At 36.1% G+C, this 20,006-nt stretch overlaps 1 protein-coding gene across 1 annotated transcript in view; it reads right to left on the reverse strand.

Annotated features, from left to right (window-relative positions):
- LOC149802204 (prickle planar cell polarity protein 3-A-like) overlaps positions 1 to 10,888 on the reverse strand; it is a 222,613-nt gene extending 211,725 nt beyond the window's left edge. Inside the window, exons 1-2 of the mRNA XM_089956617.1 lie at positions 10,481 to 10,888; positions 5,685 to 5,782 (exon numbers count right to left, since the gene is read on the reverse strand). Coding sequence (XP_089812743.1) covers positions 5,685 to 5,782; positions 10,481 to 10,543 — 161 coding nt within the window. The 5' untranslated portion in view covers positions 10,544 to 10,888. The remainder of the gene's footprint in view (positions 1 to 5,684; positions 5,783 to 10,480) is intronic.
- Between the last annotated feature and the right edge of the window lie 9,118 nt (positions 10,889 to 20,006).

The raw sequence follows: 20,006 nt of genomic DNA on the forward strand, positions 1-20,006 counted from the left end.
AATCACTGCTTCTCAAGGCCCAGCATGTGCAAGTGAAGACTGAAATTTAACCCATTAATTCAGAGATATTAAAAAGCATTATGTCATGGTCTCTTACCTTTACAACTGATCACTACTAACATAAAAAAAATCTATAAAGAGGAAAAATGTGGTGTGCACATGCCACTGGTATGCTGTAACACAGGATTTTGGGATTGGACAAATTAAGGATATAAATAAAACCCAGCAATACTTGAGTAACATGTGTTTACTCTTTCAATGAAATACAAGCTACCACCAGCAATCACATATAAATGTGTGGTATTATAGGTATGAATGGGAGTCAAATGACCAGGCATGATTTTAAATTTGTAATGAACTAATGTAAAGTCTTGATCGTTACCATATATGTGACAACAAAGAACCCAATCAGGGCACGCTGTCAGCAAAAAGGAATTTGCCTTGAAGAATTTAGCCTACTCCAAAATATATCATCATAAAATTTATCAAATAAGGTAAAGTAAAATATAGAACTTAAATTGCATCATATTTATTTTACAATACATATGATGATAATTAAAGTTATCAAAAACCATGTGTAAACAGTACAGGCAGATATTTACGAGCAAACAGGAAGAGTCTGAATGTCTTAACATATACACAGCTTATGATTACCAAAATTATGCTGTCTAATTAAAATGATTTGAAACCGACTTTTCCCACTATCTGCCCAATCAGCTTACTAAATAGATACCAACTATTACAATGTGCATGGGGGCCCCGAGTGGCCGAGTGGTCTAAAGCGCTTTCCGTTACGGATCACTGCCATCTCACCTCTGTCTGCGTGGGTTCAAGTCTCGGATTCAGCCAACGTCGGTATGTGAGCAAGCTTGCCAGTAGCTTCTCGTGGGTCGGTGGTTCTTTCCGCGGGTTTTCCCAGGTTCTTCCTCCACCATTAATACTGGCCGCCATGTATAGCCTATCATGTGCTGAAAAATGGCGTTAAACCCTACAACAACAACAATGTGCATGCCGTACATTGTTTATTTTGTTTGCTGAATTTCCTTTGCCTCTTATTATGACAGGATTCAGTTTGTAAAAGATGTCTGTGTTGAATATATCGGCTAGTTTGTCTGACATCTCTTTGTTGAATATAAGTCTTTGTCGAACTTCCTTAAGTTTATGGTACTGTATAAACTCACTTAGAAGTGAAGTCCAACTGCCAGTGCATTATGCGATGGCAGATTTTGGTCTGTGCAGTTTGTTAGGAGTAATCAGTAGAACAAACACAGATCCTGATCTATGTCAGATCAGGAGCTTTGTTGTGTGCAGTTTTTCTTGATTTGTAAGCAAGTATATATGGTAATATTGTGTCCAGCTGTTATGTACATGACAATATTGAAAATGGACATATTGCCTGGACATGTGTCTGGACTGCTGTCATATGATCCATAATGACTAAGAAACTTTGTAGTGGTCTACAAACTTTAAACAGGTTTTCTGTAACACAAAATGTTACTAGCTGATGGTTCTGTTAACAAATGTGTAAAGTTTAAGGTACTTTATATACTGGAGTCAAAAGGATGTTTTTTATCATAATTATCAATAAATAAAACTATAGCATAACGTTGCATTAAACACAAATTCTTTGCCAACTTTTATTTTTTTCAAACCAATGCCACGTTCAATGTGATAAACACCGATACATACTTTATGAAAAGATTTAACATAGATGTCCAACCAAACAATCCTCTGAAGCAAAGGCGTGGAACGATATAATTTAATTGGAATAGGTAGTTCCTGCATCAAAGTCAGCCACATGTATATCCGTTTGCAAATGTACCAATTTCGCAGACTTATTTAAATACAGAGAGAGAGAGACAGATGGAGAGGAAAGGATACCGACAGACAAAGGTTTTGGAAATAACTATCTCTTTAAGGCAGTGAGTGCAAGATGTTTCAGTAAAATACAAACTAAACAATGATACACAAGACAAACATAACTGTGTTAGCTTAATTTTAATCAGCTTTACATATATCATAACAATTCTATTTCTCTACCACTTCTTTGTTTATGGAAGCTTCAAGTTTCCTTTTTTGCCCAAATATGCTGGTAAGCACACCTTATCAATTGTATCAACAGTAATGAATGTCTGACCTTTTGTAATGATTTATTTATACTCACAACTGAATGAATTGTGAACAGTCACCTTGAAATTGGTGATGTGCATCAAAACAATCACTGACAAGCTGACTTTATCAATAATTTCAGAACCCTTTTTTGATCTATTTAATTATTTGTAAGCAATTTATGATAAACACATGCGGGTGCTAGAGTTTTAGTACACAGCACCTGTACAGAAATATAGGTGGCTTATCATCAGACATGTCTTTCATTTCCAAAATCAAAAAATCTTATCACAGAACTGACCTGAAATTGGTTAATGCATTAAAACTATTTTTGACAAGCCATCTTTAGAGAGCATCTAGTTTAGCAAGTTTCAATGCCTACCGTATTTCATGTTATTTTTCATACACGAAAAAATAATTATTAATTTCAGTGTAGGAAAATTATACATGTAAAATAAATAATTATTATTTGATGGTACTCACCGTATAGGAAAAATAAAGGGATCATACCTGAACAAGTTCTATGAAACACATGCTACTTGAAAACCTAATGGTACAAACGTATTTTCTGTCTCATTCTGCTCTCAACTCAAGAATCTAATTACAATAAAAATAAAAGTACAGTACTCAAAGATTTTTGCTGTTATTAGTGAACGAGAGAGAGAGAGAAGATTATGTCTCAGTGTGCAAGCTTGTCTGCATTTAGAGCCTATGTAGCTGTTATGTTGTATAATGTTGGCAAAATGATTAAGATGGTTTGAACATGTATTAGTTATTGGTATTATTTATTGGTAAATTCTATGGAACTATATGAGACCACATTGTCAAGAAATTAAGTTCAGCTTGTATTTTTACATTAACAATAATCTCATTATCAAATTGCAGTATAAAAACAAAGAACTTGAAATCATGTTTAGTTAACGCACACAAATGCACACACGTATGTGTGTATGTGTGAGAGAGCGAGAGAGATGAAACAAAATTTTGTCAGTGTACAAGACCATATTTATTCAGGGTGGTTTTATTTGTGTGTGTGTGATTATGATTTTTAACGTAGCTTTTTAAAAAAAATCAGTCACATCGCTACGATGTCTGCAGTGTGGCAGTTTATAGTGATGTCTAGCACTGGGGCATCATGCCGCAGACATGTAGCATGATGTCCCACCCAGTCACATGATCCTGACACCAGGCCAACCAGCCCTAACACTAACCTCTTAATGCTGAGCACCAAACGAGGTAGCTGTTAGTACCATTTTTGTAAGTCTTTGGTATGACGTGGCAGAGAATCAAACCCATGACATCCTGCTTCCGAGGCGGACGCTCTAACCACTAGGCCACCGGAGCAGGCATTTTTATTTGCAGCATTTGCAAAGAGAAGAAAAAAAGACTGTTACCTGACAATTGTGATTATCCTCATGTATTACAACCCTACTATATTCCATTATCAATAAACACCACAAAATCAACAATTCGTTCTTGCTTTAATTACGATGTACATTGTCACAACATCCACACGACTATGCAATGTTATTTACATGGTAATTCAACATGCTTAGTGCTTTGGGTTATTCCAGATGAAACCAAATTGAGTGCAAGAATTGAAAGAGGTCAAATCAGTGAGGCTGCCAGTAGGGAAATGAAAATCTGTCAATGTGCTGTTGAAGCCATTGTCCATACAGCAGATGTTATAAGGACAAGCGATCATACGCATTACTTGTTATTCGAACTCACCAATAAAGATAATAGTGGGGTATATCATAGAATAGATTTGCAATAAAATGTTAATTATATCCAAGTCAAAACAGAGCAAGTACTTACAAGATATCTCTGTGTGTGTGTGTCTATATATATATATATATATATATATATATATATATATATATATATATATATATATATATATATATATAATGGAGTCAGTGACTTTCATATTTATGACAGAAAATGACTAGGTTTTTATATTTTATTTTTGTATGACTGTAATGAAACAATAAGACTAGTTCACCAATGGTCTGTGGTCTTCACTTTAACATGTACTGAGTTGTAATTTTTGTTGGATAAGAAAACATCAAAGGTCTTCCGAACTCATTTTAAAATGCATGTGGTGTTTTGTTACAGTGACAGACATAAAAAGAACTAATTAACAATAATATTTAACGATATCATCTGTAAAGCCCTTTGTCCGTTTATTAATAAACACCAGCGGATAATGTAATGACAATAAGAGAGCTTATGCACACGGGCACTCGCACGACTTTTTGCGGGGTGGGGGGTCAGTCAGTCACGGCCAGGAGAGTTAGTATAGTAAGCAGTCTGAAACTAAAGCCAATATTTACTAAGCATTTTGAACAGAATTTTGTGACATATTTTCAGCTTCATTTGCATGATAAAACTTGTTGGAATATATATGTATATTTAAAACATTCATTTGATTTCGGGGGGGGGGGGGGTCATGTGACCACCTTGACTTATGCTGCAGGATGCCCATGCTTATGCATCAATCATTGTATTATCTCACCAATAATTAATCATTAAATTTTGTAAATACAAAATGGCAATACACTATTTTCGATCTTTTTTGCAAACGTAAATCTTCTTAGTTGAAATTTTATGTCTGATAATTTAATGGATTTGTTCGAAAAATACAAAGTGATATGTACGAAAAATTACGATACATTTAAATAATTATTACTTTGATAACTGGATTGTATATGAAAAATTACAGGGTACTAAAAAATACGGTAATCACATGCTGCCCTGGGCCCATGTCTATCTTAGGACTTTAAAGTCAGCTAAAGTAAAAAGCTTACAATATTATGATTACAATATAATGTACAAGTTCAAATAGAAATATTTATTCTCTATTTGTCAGAACCTGGCTCAAATAGTAAATATTTTTATTATAATATCTGAGTGAGACAATACAAGACTGACCTTGACATTGACTACAAGATAGAAATTATACAGCCTTTGACAGTGCATTGTGTGAAACAAATGATCAACAGTTGAAAAACACAGCAGGAATTCATGTAATAGAAGAATACAGCAGATAAAAATGTGAAACAAATGTGCCGATATATAAAATGTGGTGAGATCACAGAGAATAAGCTTGCAGAACATAAAGCATACTGAACACAACCCCCCTCTCAAGTTTTTGGACTTGCCCATGGGCAAGATTATTGCAAACTTAAGCTTTCCCAAGCCAATTTGATCTTGTTCCAGGCATCAGACAAGTGGATTTGTAATGCCCTGAAAGTCACATATCGAAAATAAGTACACACACTTTCAAGTATTTCTGTGGCAAAATTAAGCATGAAAGTTGAAGATGAATACAACCTCTGACATTTCTGTCCGACTTTTGTGGTATATTATGATATCTACAAAGTATATTACATGCTAAAGGCAAAAAAGAAGCAATTTTCAAGAAATGCAGATGTACAAAATAGATAGCTCAGCTTTTCTGAGCTATATGCCAGCCACCTGTAGCTACAAATATGCCTATTAACAGCCACTGTAACTGCCGCTAGTAAACTTTGTGACACCTGGCAAAAAACATTGTGATTCATGTGCCTTACCTCCAAAAGTGAAGTTCAAAGCCTGGACATTGGTCACTACCACACCTACTACATGACTTGCCTGGCCCCAAGTCAGTACCATACAATCCCCCCATAGGCTGAAAAGAATATTAAAAAGAATGAAGTTGTTTGTGATCACAAGCAATACCATCCATACATGTCACAAGTTTCTCTTTTTAATCTATTATCGAACTGGCCCAACAATGTAGTTCACAGTAACCCAGTTTTAGTGTGTAATCAAACAGCAATGTTAATATCAAGACAGACTTGTACTGTCATCAGAGATCTTGGAAACGCTTAATTACGCGTATCTGGATGCCAATTTTTTTATCCGGGATGCAGAAAATCACTGAGGCGGGAGTCCTCCGTACACGTGTAAAAGGTGTGTGGCAAAATTCAAAGACTTGGCAGTCCTGCTTTAGCCACCTGCTTTGTGCGAAAATGTGTCGATCAGTTAGCTGTGCTGATATTTATAATGACAGAATTCAGTGACTGAAAGACCCCTTGATGTACATACATGTTGCCATTATAAGAGTACATCTAAAAGAACATGATGCAATAGCTGGGCAGCAAGTTCAAAGGCTCTGACTGGCGGCCAGGTGGAAAATGTACATATATTTACAGTGATTGAATTCAGAGTCAGAAAGACCCAGAGATGTACATGCAGTCATTTATAAAAGTACATCAAATAAACTTTAGCTTTCGTTATTGTGTTCTTTTCCGAATGTATCGGAATAAGTAGTACACATGACCTCTGAATCAAAACATGTTGAGACTTAGACAAAATGCCATTCGTAAATTTGGATAAGTATTTTGGGGTTAAATGGCAAACTTACGAAGATTGTAACGAGATTCAGAAAAGTGCTAAAGCTGCTAAAATTGATAGTTCAGATAGGACAGTAGCTAAGTGTAAGAAAGTGGGTGATGCCTAGCTTAGTGTTTGGAATAAGTCTTTACTTGGATTAACAAAATTCAGTATCACTCTGATAGACGAACAAGAGCTATTTAAGAGGTACATTGACTAACCATACTTTTTTTTAAATGCCCCTCACCTTAGCCCAGTTAGTTCAAGTGTTAGAGCAAAATGTATTCATCAAGACATCAGTAGCTAGGCCTAGTTTTGATATCAATTACGTTGACAAACAAACTCTTGTCCATTCACAAGCATATGTTTTGATAGCTGATTGACCATTAACCCTTTGCCAAGTAAGGTAGTAACTATCAATTTCCTGCATGATATCCTATGATGATAAAACATACAAACATGTGTTTTAAGATCAGAATCGGTGATCTGGATATATATTAACTGCCTCTTGTACACTATTTCATCTTAAAATTAGTCTGAAACTGTAAGTGAACCAATAGGCCTAACGGGAAATAATGGCGGACTTTACTAAGTCTGGGATGTACCAATGTATTATATTGTCTGTTTTCGTAAATCATCAGGCAAATATTTTCAGAAAAATATACAAATCATTGAAAGCAAAGCCAAGGTATTATTTTATTAAAGATATAACTTTAAAATGCAAATTATGTAGGTCAGAAACATATGGGACAATGCTATGTTGTGGAGTTCGCGAGATGCGCTTTAAGGTCTAAGCCGTTTTCCGACTTGACACGTATTTGCAATAACAGAAAGCAAAAAAGAACATAGAACGATGGTTGAGGAGTGAATTAGGTGGGTAGATATTTATCAATTTTCATCTGTATGCGATCTGAAGACAATGATCAGAGTTAATAAACCATTTCCTTGAAAACTTTACCTCAGAATGATGAGAAAGCTTGCTATTAATACTTGCCACCATGTATAGCCTATCGTGTGCTGAAAAATGGTGTTAAACCCCACAACAACAACCTCAAAATGAAATGAGCAAGATATTTCAAGCATCAACCAAAAGATCGTGAAAAAGAAAAAGAAACAGAAAGTCATATACATGTACATCAGCCATTAAATCCATCAAACAAACTCTGAAAGATAAAAAATTATTGATTTAAACAAGTGTTTTAATAATCAATAACAAGCCAAACAACTAGAGTACTTCAATTGGTGCAATGTGTTGGATGGGTCATAAAATCCAGCTCACTCACTAGTACACTGAAATGATCCCATTTCTGAAAGTTTGGTGTACCAACCAGATCCCATCAACACAAGTAACCATCCTGTTACCATCTTCATCCCACTAAGCTAGAATGGAGATGAGGTCACAAGTAAAATACCAAGTGGTTCTGACACCATAAACTTTTGGCCACCACAACTCCTCCCCATGTACTATAAAAGTATACATAAATGCTTGCATGTAGAAACTCATTTTTTATCACAGCATGGAACAAATTTGTGAGATGTTTTTCACAGAACAAAGTGTTGCATTCCGATTCTGCTTTGGTATCATGTGAAAATTATGTTGCATTCCTTTGACATTAAATCCCCATGACAGTCAAGTTTCATCTCTAAATAACTGACAGTTAAGGTAACATGTGCATTATGTGAAGTTTGCCTATACTAAAACATTAACTGTTAATGGCACTGTAAATTAAATACCTGTCAGAAAATTTAACCAAAAGATGATAGTGACCACGTAAAAGAATAGTGTAGAGTAACAAAACAAATATAAAATCAATGACTGATGGTAAGCAGACAAACTGAACTCATTCAAATGTAAATGCACTTCCAGTTTATTGGATCCATTGCTCTTTTGTTCCTTAAAGTAACATTTTCCATGGTCATTCAAGGACGACTATTTAGACCCCATCCTTACTTAAGCCATAATTCTAATCTCTGCAACTTTAAGAAAAGATTCTGCAATTCAGTCTGAGACTAATCAGACTAAAACTCAATCTGTAAGATTTAAAAAGGTTATTAATTCCAATACTACATAGAAAATTACCAATCATATAGAAAATTTTGCAATTTTGCTAGTTTCACATGTACTGAACCATTTCATGACATGTTCTTCTAACATTTTCATATAGAAATGTGCAACAGGAAATGGTTTATTAACAATAGCCTTCATTTTTAAAACCGTAATTGTAAATAGATAAAAATTGACAAATATCTACCCACCAAATTTACTGCTTCTCAGCCTTTTCTATGTATTATTTTTAGTTTTTTGTGATATATGTATTGGAGAAATATGTGTTCACTTTCACTGCTACCGTGGCATAAGTGGTTAGTGTCTGCCTCGGTTGCAGCAGGTCGTGAGTTTGAACCCTGGCAGTCATACTAAAGACATAAAAATGGTACTAGCAGCTGCCTCACTTGGCACTCAGTATTAAAAAATTAGTTATGACTGGTTGTCCTGATATTGTACAATAAGTGACTGGGTGGGACATGATGCTACATGTCTGCAGCACAATGTCCCAGTGCTAGACATCACTATAAACTGCCACGCTGCAAACATAGCAATATGTGACTGTGTAGGACCTGATGCTACACGACTGCAGCACAATGTCCCAGTGCTAGACATCACTATAAACTGCCATGCTGCAAACATCATAGCAATATGTGCTTATATGTTATATTCTGAAAATATGCCATGTAAAAAGGATAGAAGATAACAGCAGGTCTAAATTTAAGGAATGTAGAGTCTTCTTCTGCATGGGAACTTTACTTGATATTACTTTGGTCTCACCCATTATTGTGGACCTCATGATTGTATAGACTAAGAATTTACAGAATTGTCATAATTTAAAACAACAATAAATGTTAGTATTTGCTAACGAATTAAACGCCAATAAAAATAAAGCAACAATGCCGCTGACACAACCAGTAAAGATGCATCTACTAGCAACTCGGGCCACCAGAACGATGCATCTTGGTTACAATATACTGCAGTCTGGTAGCCCTGTGGCAGGGTTTTCCATACAACTGGAAAAAGCCAGTAAAGATTTTAAATCAACATGAAGTTTTGGTGTGCTCCACCATGGGTGCTTCGCGGCAGCAAAAAGTAGTCACTTGCTCAGACACTCGGCTACTGGCTCATTTCGGAATGCCCTGCAGTGGACCAGTGTTATTATATGATGAATTATTATAAAAATTATTATAAATTTTTAATTACGGGGATGATGTACAAAAGTTAATAAATGTTAGTTATATTTTAATGAAATAGAAAAGTGTCTATCCTAGATTGTGTGGCTGTAGAATTCTATTTTTTAAAATGCCCAAATCAACAGAATGCGTAAAAAGTGCATCATTTGTTGAAGGTCTACCTTTACTTTTCTTGGTATGTCCTTGTTTTGTTTTATTTCAAAAATGGCAGCCGAGAATTTCTCAACTTAATTTTCAGTTAAAGAATGAACCCTAAAGCTACAAATTTTATATCCAAGTCTCGGCTTTTACTTCTATAGGGGACTAAATGTAAACTTGGTTACCAGGTTCTTTGTCTGAAAGCCTGTTTAAGATTGTTGAACTAATGCATACATACATACTTATATACATTATTAATTGTATACTATGTTTTTAAAGGCTTGAATTTTTTATGCATTATTGATCTGAGACTTTTATGTTTCAATTTAATAATTAATTTACCAACAAGTGGTCAAATAGGCATTCAATATTGCATGGTATTTATGAAGCACACACGGGCTATACTTCATAACGCAAAGGACATGTACAATGGTTTACCAAGTTTAGCTCTAAATTATACTGAGTCAATTAAAGTGAAATTTATGTACATGCATAACGTATGATTTAATTTACATTTACTATACAGTATTACAGTCTCAAATAAAAATTTAAATCAATTTAAACTAGCCTGATAACAGCCAATAAATAGTGTTACTAAAAATAGCTCACATACCCCAAGAAATGGAGACTCCTGACGCAGAGCGTCTTTGGTTGGGGACGGCGCCCAAGCAGCCATGATCAGTAACAAACAAGTTACCAAGTATCTATATCGGTGAAAATTCAATCGAAAGACATCTTATATATTCCAAATACACCAGTACCACTTGATAAATTAACAATAAAATTAGTTGAACAACTGGAGACAATGTTGAGGAATATTCAAACAGAACAATATCTCATGAAAACAGTGGCACAAAGATCTGTTAAAATCTGAAAATCTGAATGAAACAAATAATTCCTGCAAATGTTCTGTGTATTCCAAGAATGTAATCCTCCAATGCTGAACGCACTTAGAGCCAAGATCGTAAAACTATCACACTCGAATAACCTCAGTAATACACGCGTTGCATGTGTTGTTATCGTATCAGCTATTCAAATTTGTGAACATTGGTAGAAGCTCCGCCTCTTTTGTAACGTCACAGCAAACAAGCAGGTGCGCTGCCAATAGATTGGTAGGGGAGCAATGGATATAACTTGCTTGACGTCAGAATGATTGACAGCAGCTTTTGTGTACTGACAGGTGAGAGTACGGAGGGAAAGAGCAAAGAGCGTGTCGGAGTGATAGCATGTCTGTTAAAAAACATCAACAGTGTGTTAACCTGTCCCTCCGACATTTATATGCCTGAACCACATAGTGTATAGGCTTCTCTGAGCAAAAAATATGTTAAAATGCTATATTGTTGACCCATAACAATATAATTATAATGCATAGTTTTATTTTTAAACTGAATTTACACACGACTGTTTTCGTTGGCAGCAGCAGTTACTTTGTTGAACTATTTTATCAAAACACGTAATAAAATAAATTCTGCGTTATACACCCTTGTCGCTGCCTTGGTTTTCTCTAAATAAATATTACACTTCCTTTTTCGGTTTTCCCTCGCGGATTACGTTACAAGAACAATCACTACAGCTATTGTTCCCCTCAAATAAATCTGAAATATGTATGTTTTATATCAAATTAGAATCGAAGTCTACTTGCTTTGCTTAGCAACGTTCTTTCTCTTTCTCTCTCTCTCCAAGCTGCGAAAAAGCTTTATTTTGTACATATATACAAAAGTTGTCTCCCTTAAGCCTGCAAATTAATCCTACGGAGGTTTCCTCTCTTACACCATTAAATCTATCACAGACGAGCTGGCCATTTTGAAACGTATCTATCTGGTTAGTTAAATTAATCAATGACAAAACAACAACAACAACAAAAATAGCATAGCAAAACAAGTTCTAAGAGGGGTTAAATGTTGTGCAGAGTTTCGTTAACAAAGAGAACAGGTTGTTATGAACTTTTGTATAAGTAGTTGTATTGGGGCTCTTACGGGATCTAACAACAAGCCATATGTTAACATTCAGGAGGGGGTATGTATCAATTGGAAATCATGTTAAATTGGTCCATATATTTACCATGAGAATGGTATTTAATGGTCCAAAAGTGTTTATTGTCTCTAACGCAAATGGTAATGTTAAAACTGGCTTCGACATCCCAGCACGTACCTTCAAATTCAACGCACAACATATCCCATCCAACCCAAACCGAAACATCCATTACCCACATTTTGATTAATATCTAAACACACATCACATCACATACCCATCTAGTACTTGCATTTATAGGAAAGAAGAAAAAAAAAAAGAAACGTTGAAACACAGACTTTCACACAAACCATACATTCACATACAAGGAAAGGTAAAGAAGTGATTCTTGACGCACTAAAGTAGTCTTATGTAACACGCACAAGGGTAGTATTTATGACACGGTACTTTATCCATACACACAAACACACACTATCACAGGAAAAGGGGTAAATAGGGATTTTAAGTTTAAGTTGTCAGGAACACAGACATATACAAACACATACAAACATATACAAACACACACATATATAATCACACACAGACACATACAAACACACACAATCACAAAACATGCATAACACGCACAATTCTTTGTTTTAGCAGATAAGATCACTATCTCTCGTTTCTAGAGATCGGGGTGGTCCTGAAAGTTGGGGTTTGTTTAGCAAATGTGGTTAACATATGTGGCATCGCTTCACTGCCACTGGTCTTCTTCTCAAACGTAGTCCCATGGTGGGTCCGTGGGTCTTCAGGCACCCTTGCCTCTCTACATAAATTATTCTTTTCCATGTCTCTGTGTCTGTGTTTCTGGTAATGGTACACGATGCTTTCACATAACTGGGTTGTAAGGATTAAAGAGCATGACCAAAACGATAGTTGATTACTACCTCGTCCGAATCTAACTTGAATTGTCTTGAGAACATGTGACAGTATGGTTGTTGTGTTCGATTAACGTCGCTTTTTGACTATTGCCGTTACGGTGTATTAAGTCTGCGCTCGTTTGCGCACTAATTAATTTTGCAGTTAACCGCATATTATAATACTGATGCCGCCCAAGCAAGCGGTAGGAAGTAAGGTGTCTTGTATTCCTCCTGGACAAAAGGTCAGTCATTTTCCGCCTGCTATCTTTTACCTTTTTACTTGGGGGGGGGGGGGCAGTCTTTCCAAGTCAGTGAATGATTTCATAATTCCTAAGGGCGGTACCTACCCAAGCGCTAATGTTGTGTTAAGGTAGAAACCTCCCAAACCATGCTTGACTGAAGAAAAACAACAGATTCATTGCTCTTCTTGCAAGCGTACCTTTGTCAGTCATATATCTGTGTGTGTATGTGCGTGTGTGATTTGTATCTTTAACGAAGCTTTAACAATTGTTTAGTCATATCGCTACTTTGTCTGCAGTGTGGCAGTTGATAGTGATGTCTAGCACTGGGGATTAATGCCACAGGCATGTAGCATCATGTCTCACCCAATCACATTATCCTGACACTAGGCCGACCAGTCTTGTTACTCCAGTCCTAACCTCTTAATGCTGAACACCAAGCGCGTTGTATTTGTTCCGAAAAAAAATTCGCATGAAGCAAGTTCAGCAACAGAAAAGTGTTTGCGAATTATTAAGACTGTTCTCCACTTGTGAACATCTTATTCGTACCAATAACTCAAAGGCACACATTAGTCAAGAAAAGAAACGATGCCGTTTTTGTGACCAAGTCGTGAGCTTTGAACATCAAAGTTACATTTAAAAATATGAGAATGAACTGGTGGAATACTCCAAGGAAGACCAGCATAAGAAGAAAAAGAAAGAAGTTGATTTGGTCTTTGTTTACTTTAAATGTATGCAAGAGACAGGCATTCACGTCCCTAATTTCCGCGTAGCTCGTCGTGCTTGTGAGAAGTGTATGCAAGAACATATATACTTTTTTCACTGTCCCAATTGTAGTAATACTTCAGGCAGCCGTGAACAAGTACCTCGGTGACCTGGCACACTTCCCGATGTGCCAAATGGACTACTGACCCTACTGACAGACACTCTGAGTGAAAAGGGACATTCAGCATCAAGGATACTGCCGTCCATATAGTAAAGTCAAGGCTCACGATTTTTCGGGATACGACGGACAATGTAATTTTAAATATTAATCAGAAAAACTTTTACAACTTTAGGTCTTAAAATAAGTAACAGAGAGAAGTAAAACAGACAATTGAAGTTAAATTAACCAGTAATTTAATTTATTTACAATACAAGCTGAAAATTCAACAGACACTTACAATAATGTTAATTAAATCCCAAATAATTCCAAATGTCCTATTACAAGTCAAAAGTATAGAATGTTCCGATGTTCGGAATTAATTCCAATATTCTAGAATGGCTTGATGTACCAAACTTTGGCAATCCAGAATGTCTTTGAATGTGTTCACATTAGTTCCAAAATAATGTGTGCATCCAAAGTTAATGAGTACTTAGTAATTCCACTGAATAATTTAAACAATTCATCTCGAGTTATATATGAACACAATTGTAATTATGGTAACAAATGGACTCCAGAGACTGATCTAACAGAGGAATTAATTATTTGTTGATCAGGTCCCTATGTATACACAATTTCACTTGACCTAGACGTGAGTCATTCCTAAAGAAAATTTCAAATAAAATTGTGAACAAGACTGTTTCTCAAATATTATAAACTAAAAGGTTGTGTCAGCGTGTTATTTACAACTTACAATCATGGACAAATGTTAGTCATGTAAACATCTGTGACGTTCTGTCGTATTGAGGTGGGGTACTTCCAATATAATTTAATTAAATTATGATAGAAGTTCCACCCTGGCTCGTTAGGTTAGAAAGTTAAATTAGTGATGATGTAGGTTTACAGCTCTGAGCCACCAGTCAGCAATGCCGACGGTTAAATTATAGAGAACACGAAGATGAAATTCAATCAATAACAATTTAATAAATGTGATAATTTAAAAACGATAACTTCCAATCACTCGTCTTTCCCTCGACCAAGTGACAGCCTAATTCATCCCGTGATTTACAGTGTGAGTTCGATTTTCCCCCTGTCCTTGCATCTACTCATATATTTCTTCCTGCTGATTCTTCCTTCTTTCCGTTCCTCTAACTCCTTCTTTGTCTCTGTTTCCTCTCTATTATCTCCTCCAGCTTCGCTCCAAACTTCAACTTCTCCTTTCTTCTCCTTTCCCTCTCTATTATCTCCTCCTCCAATTCCGCTCCCAGACTTCAACTTCACCTTTCTTCTCCTTCCCTCCTTTCCTCCGTCTCTCTATCTGAGACTACGGGACCAAACTTTAACTGGTCTGTCCCTCAAAGCTTCCTTTTGAAGCTTTCTGTACTTAGAATTTCCCGCTCTAAGATTTTCCCGCCAATAACGAATGGCTATTCCGAGTTACGCTAACCTCTTCTCTGGGTAATTTCTCTCAGCGAGCTAACTTTTGCCGGAAAACGCAGGGATATCATTCTACCCAAATCAAGGTCTCCCCCCCCCCCATCTCGATTCTGATTGGGTGGCGCTGTGCCCCTGTCCAATCGTCTTAGCGGCCAGTCCAACCTGTCTGTCTGTTTGCAGGGGAAAGAAGTTAGGACACTCCCACTTCTTCATGCAATTTCTTTTGATCTTGGAAACATTTCGACACCTAGGTGATAATTGGCTATCGGGCGCCTCGCAACTCCGATGTCCGGTTTTTCGATTCTAGCCACAACAGTCTTACGTAACGGATTAGTGCTAGCCTTCGGCAATGTTCGACATCAAACAATGACCCGTCAGAATTACCTTGATTATACATGTTTCAAACTGGGCTACTCTGGGTCGGGGTAAACATGACAACATCCTGTTTACAAATAACCATTATCTTAAAGCATAATCTACAATGGTGGACACAAATTAACCATACAATATAGACATACATAACAATACTGAATGTCCCACAGTCTCCATGAAAAGAGCCAGTCTCATATACACGAAAGTGGGATAAGTATGTTTTAATGATTCCATGAGTTTTGGGGTCATGCCTTTAATAGAATGCCCCAAAAACGTTTACAATGGCAGTTATGGCCTAAAGTTAATTTGCAAACTTGTTCAATACCAAAGCTAATCAACACGTTGTGCTCCCACAATTGCTGGACATTCGCTATAACGACCATGGTAGTATACACAAAGAACAACGAGAAGAATTATACACTTGTTGTCAGACTAACTTTTCAAAGTCGTTTGACATTCAAGAAGAAATGTTGAAATATTGTACATCTGATGTGGACATTTTACTCCTTTGCTGTGGAAAATATCGACGATTAATTCTGGATCACGGTTCAGTCCTTTGAAGGATGCCGCTGTCCTTGCTAAATCATGTGGATTAGTGTAGTGAAAGAAGTTCACGCCTGAGAACAAATTAGCCATCGTATCCATTCAATCGTATCTCTCAGTCATCCGTCGATATTCTACCAAAGCTTTTAATTCGATGTGTGTTCGATATATATTTGGTGTGCAAAAATGCTCGATTTTCACCCAGAAATGACTACAGAACACATTGACGTGGAACATATTCGTCAATACGAAGGATTGGTCAAATGCAAGGTCTTCCTCCCAACCCACTTGTGTCATCCTGTCTTACCGCATCATTGCCAAGGAAAACTAATGTTTCCTTCAGGTCTTTTGTGTACTGAAACATGTAGTCAAGACCAACCTTGCTGTCACCAAGATGGGTAAGCGTTGAAATATTTCGTGTTCTAGATCGTGGATACCAACTGTCAAAAAGTGTACGAAATTTGGCACTTTCCTACAACAGAACAATAGCCAATGTACCACGATTCGAATCCAGGGATTTTCTCAGACTACGTCATCGAATTTCTAAATTTGAAACAAGAATCTAGTGGCACCTTCTTCTAAAGAAGACAAGGAGACATTCAAAGAACGGCACTGCTCCTTAGAGGGCATCGCTTTAAAACACGTGGAAAAGAACGAAGGAACACGATCGTTTGCCAAAGTAATGCTAAATTGTTTATATTGTTTTACATTATGGCTGCATCCTCTTCCTCCTCTGCATTCAATGTGACTGACGAAAAGTTAGATATTCAAATTTGGGAGACACTGTATCTTCGCCACCCCTTTAACATGTTGATTGTTGGACCGAGTGGTTCAGGCAAATCCCAGTCCGTCAAACATTTGATCGAACATAAATCAAATATGTATGACCATCCACCTCAAGGTATCATGTGGTATTACACAGAGTGGAAATCGTCAAGAAAGTCAAGGAGATGGTGTCATCATTTCTGATTTTAGTCAAATACATGTTGCCAGCTTCGATAACATGTTAGGAGAAGACGAAGAAGAAATGACGTTTGTTTTACACAAAAAGGACATCATCGTAGTGCTAGTATTATTTTCATTACAAAAAGTTTATTTTAACAAAGCAAAGCACATAGCACCATCAATCTCAATGCCCATCGTATGGTTTTGTCTAAAAGTCTTTGAGATAAGTCTCAAGTGCAGTTGCTATTCAAAGAGTTAGGAACACCCTGGTTGACCTTTGTGTACGACGATGACACTCAAATCAACTCATGCGTATTTACTCATCGATTTAAAACCCACCACTCACGATTATTTGCGATTTCGTACCAATTTGTTTCGCCACTTGTATCATGAAGGAAGTCGCGTCATTTACACGTCCTTGCCGCCTATCTGTAGAAAAAAGACTATAAAACATTCCGCACTGCCTTTCTTTCTTTCGAACAGTTTTCAACATTACCTCATTTCAATTTCATCCTCTCGGGACAAATTGGTTCATGCATTTATGGCATCAATCGCAGAATATGCACAAGTCTGTGCACATTTGTTAGAAGCCAATCTCAAAGAAGAATTACTATGATCTACTTTGACAGCACGTCAATTATTTAAATGGGTCATTCACATGCCCCATCAAACCAAAAGCATTTTTGAAAATCGTAAAGTAGTGTTGTCACAATTGGCAGATCCAAGAATCGATACTCATACCAAACAACAAAATCATTCGGAAACCTGATGGAAGCGGATCTTTACGAGGTGTCATTATTTATTACCTTTTAAAATGGGGTCCCAATGCCGAAGCTAAAACAAAGAGCAAGGAGTGTAACGTCTTTATACTGTATTGACTCTTGGCAATCGTTAATTTTAAACAAAGAAAATACTGCAAATATTTTGAGCAAAGTAGAAAAAGTGGTTTTAGTTTGGGAGACGTACTCGACTATATTCAATGTTAGTGTGAGGTCAATAGAAGCTGTTGGAAAGAGATTTCATATTTCTATGAAACAGATGAAGATAGTCGCGTCTATATATATATATATATATATATATATATATATATATATATATATATATATATATATATATATATATATAATAGTTTTGCCTATACATAAGTCTACCAGAGAATGACGTTCAAATTGCGCCAGGTCTTTTTATCATGCCTCTATATAAAAATCATAGTATAAGCTTGCTGACGTGCTTGGAAATGACATGTACAACTTATGCGTAAGTTTAAATTATATACATTTATTTTTGTCTTCTTTTGTTTCTATACGTTTAGTCCACGAACTTTTGATCCACTCTCTTATTTTACTGATTTTCTTCTTATTGGAATCATTTTAGTATTCGGCTATTCATGTGGAAATGGACAGTAAAAGCCAAATAATAAAAGGATTTCCAAAACAGAGGAAACTCGGTGTACCGGTTAAAGAATTCATGTATACATTTTGATACATATGTAAACTCGAAAGAAAGATACATCAAACAATAAAAGCTATACTCACCATCCTTCTATTAGCTCTGTAATCGACATCTCGTACCTCCTCCAAACTTAACAGGTATTTCCTGACCCTGGACATAAATGTCCAGTCCATTATTTGATATCTGGCCGGAATGCCAAAGCACTTATAAGTCTCCATTTTGAAAACAGAAACGAGATAATGCAATACTAATGTCCTTTCTCTTTGTTGCACATCGCATCTTCTATTATCTCACGTTTCTGTGCATACAATCTTCAGATTCACACGTTACAATTTTAAGAGATAATATGCGTTGATGTTAGGAAACTATCGTAGTAGCCAGAGTTTCAAATTTCTTTTCAATGACTATATATTGACAGATTAGCTAATCCTTCTGATCGTCAGTTCATGGGTGGATCTAATGAAGACTTGGTCATATCCTTTTTATTATCACTCAATCGGTCGTGAAACAACTTATATCGAACACCGTGCTTTTGAAAAAGCTGAGCTCGCACATCTAGTACACAAAAGGTATATATCGTGCACGACTCTCTCGAGATCTGCTTCTTTTGGGTATCGAGATTTAATAGCGATTCTTTATACAAATTGCCGTTTGACCAAAGAATTGTTTGCTTTGAATAGAACCCTTAGAAAATTTAAATTGAAAGCCGACATTAATATCATGGGATGGTATTTTCGGAAGTTCTTCAAGTCTTATTATATCGATTGCAACATTGCAAATACTAAAAAAAAAATATACAGACAGTTGTATGATTGATCGTTCACTGAGCTGGTTGCTGCATCATGACTGAGGCAATCATTTTGTATCCACTGGGAACAGAGTGTAAAATTGATTTGCAAAATCATAAGGAATTCTTTACATATACATATAACACACTTTCCAGACAAACTGTCTGCGAAAAGGCTACCTACATCATGTATATACTACAATACATACGTCTCAAAAGGAGGATTCGTTATTGCAGAACCATCGTGTTGCCAATAACTTCCGTGCACTTGAAATCAGATTCACTCGAAATCAATGGAAATTCGATGTATTCACGTTATGTTAAATACTCTTCATTATGCAGTTCGTCCCATTGTTACTCTTCTCACATATACATTAGGATGGTTTATTTTTCAAAACAAATAATTAAAAAAATTAAAAAAAATAACAAGCAAACAATTACCAAATAAAGCATCACATTAGGAATACGTCGTTCTCGTGCAGTAGACGATAGTCTTACTATATATAGTGAAGCCACCACATATTCAGTATGCATTTTGTTACGGACCCTATCAATAAACGTCAGCAGTCATTTATACGATGCATATTTGCTGTGTAGTTTTAATCATTTTTTTGGGCTGATACTCTTTA

Source organism: Sinohyriopsis cumingii, chromosome 4 (assembly GCF_028554795.1).
Source record: "Sinohyriopsis cumingii isolate HCF-2022 chromosome 4, ASM2855479v2, whole genome shotgun sequence".
Taxonomy (NCBI): domain Eukaryota; kingdom Metazoa; phylum Mollusca; class Bivalvia; order Unionida; family Unionidae; genus Sinohyriopsis; species Sinohyriopsis cumingii.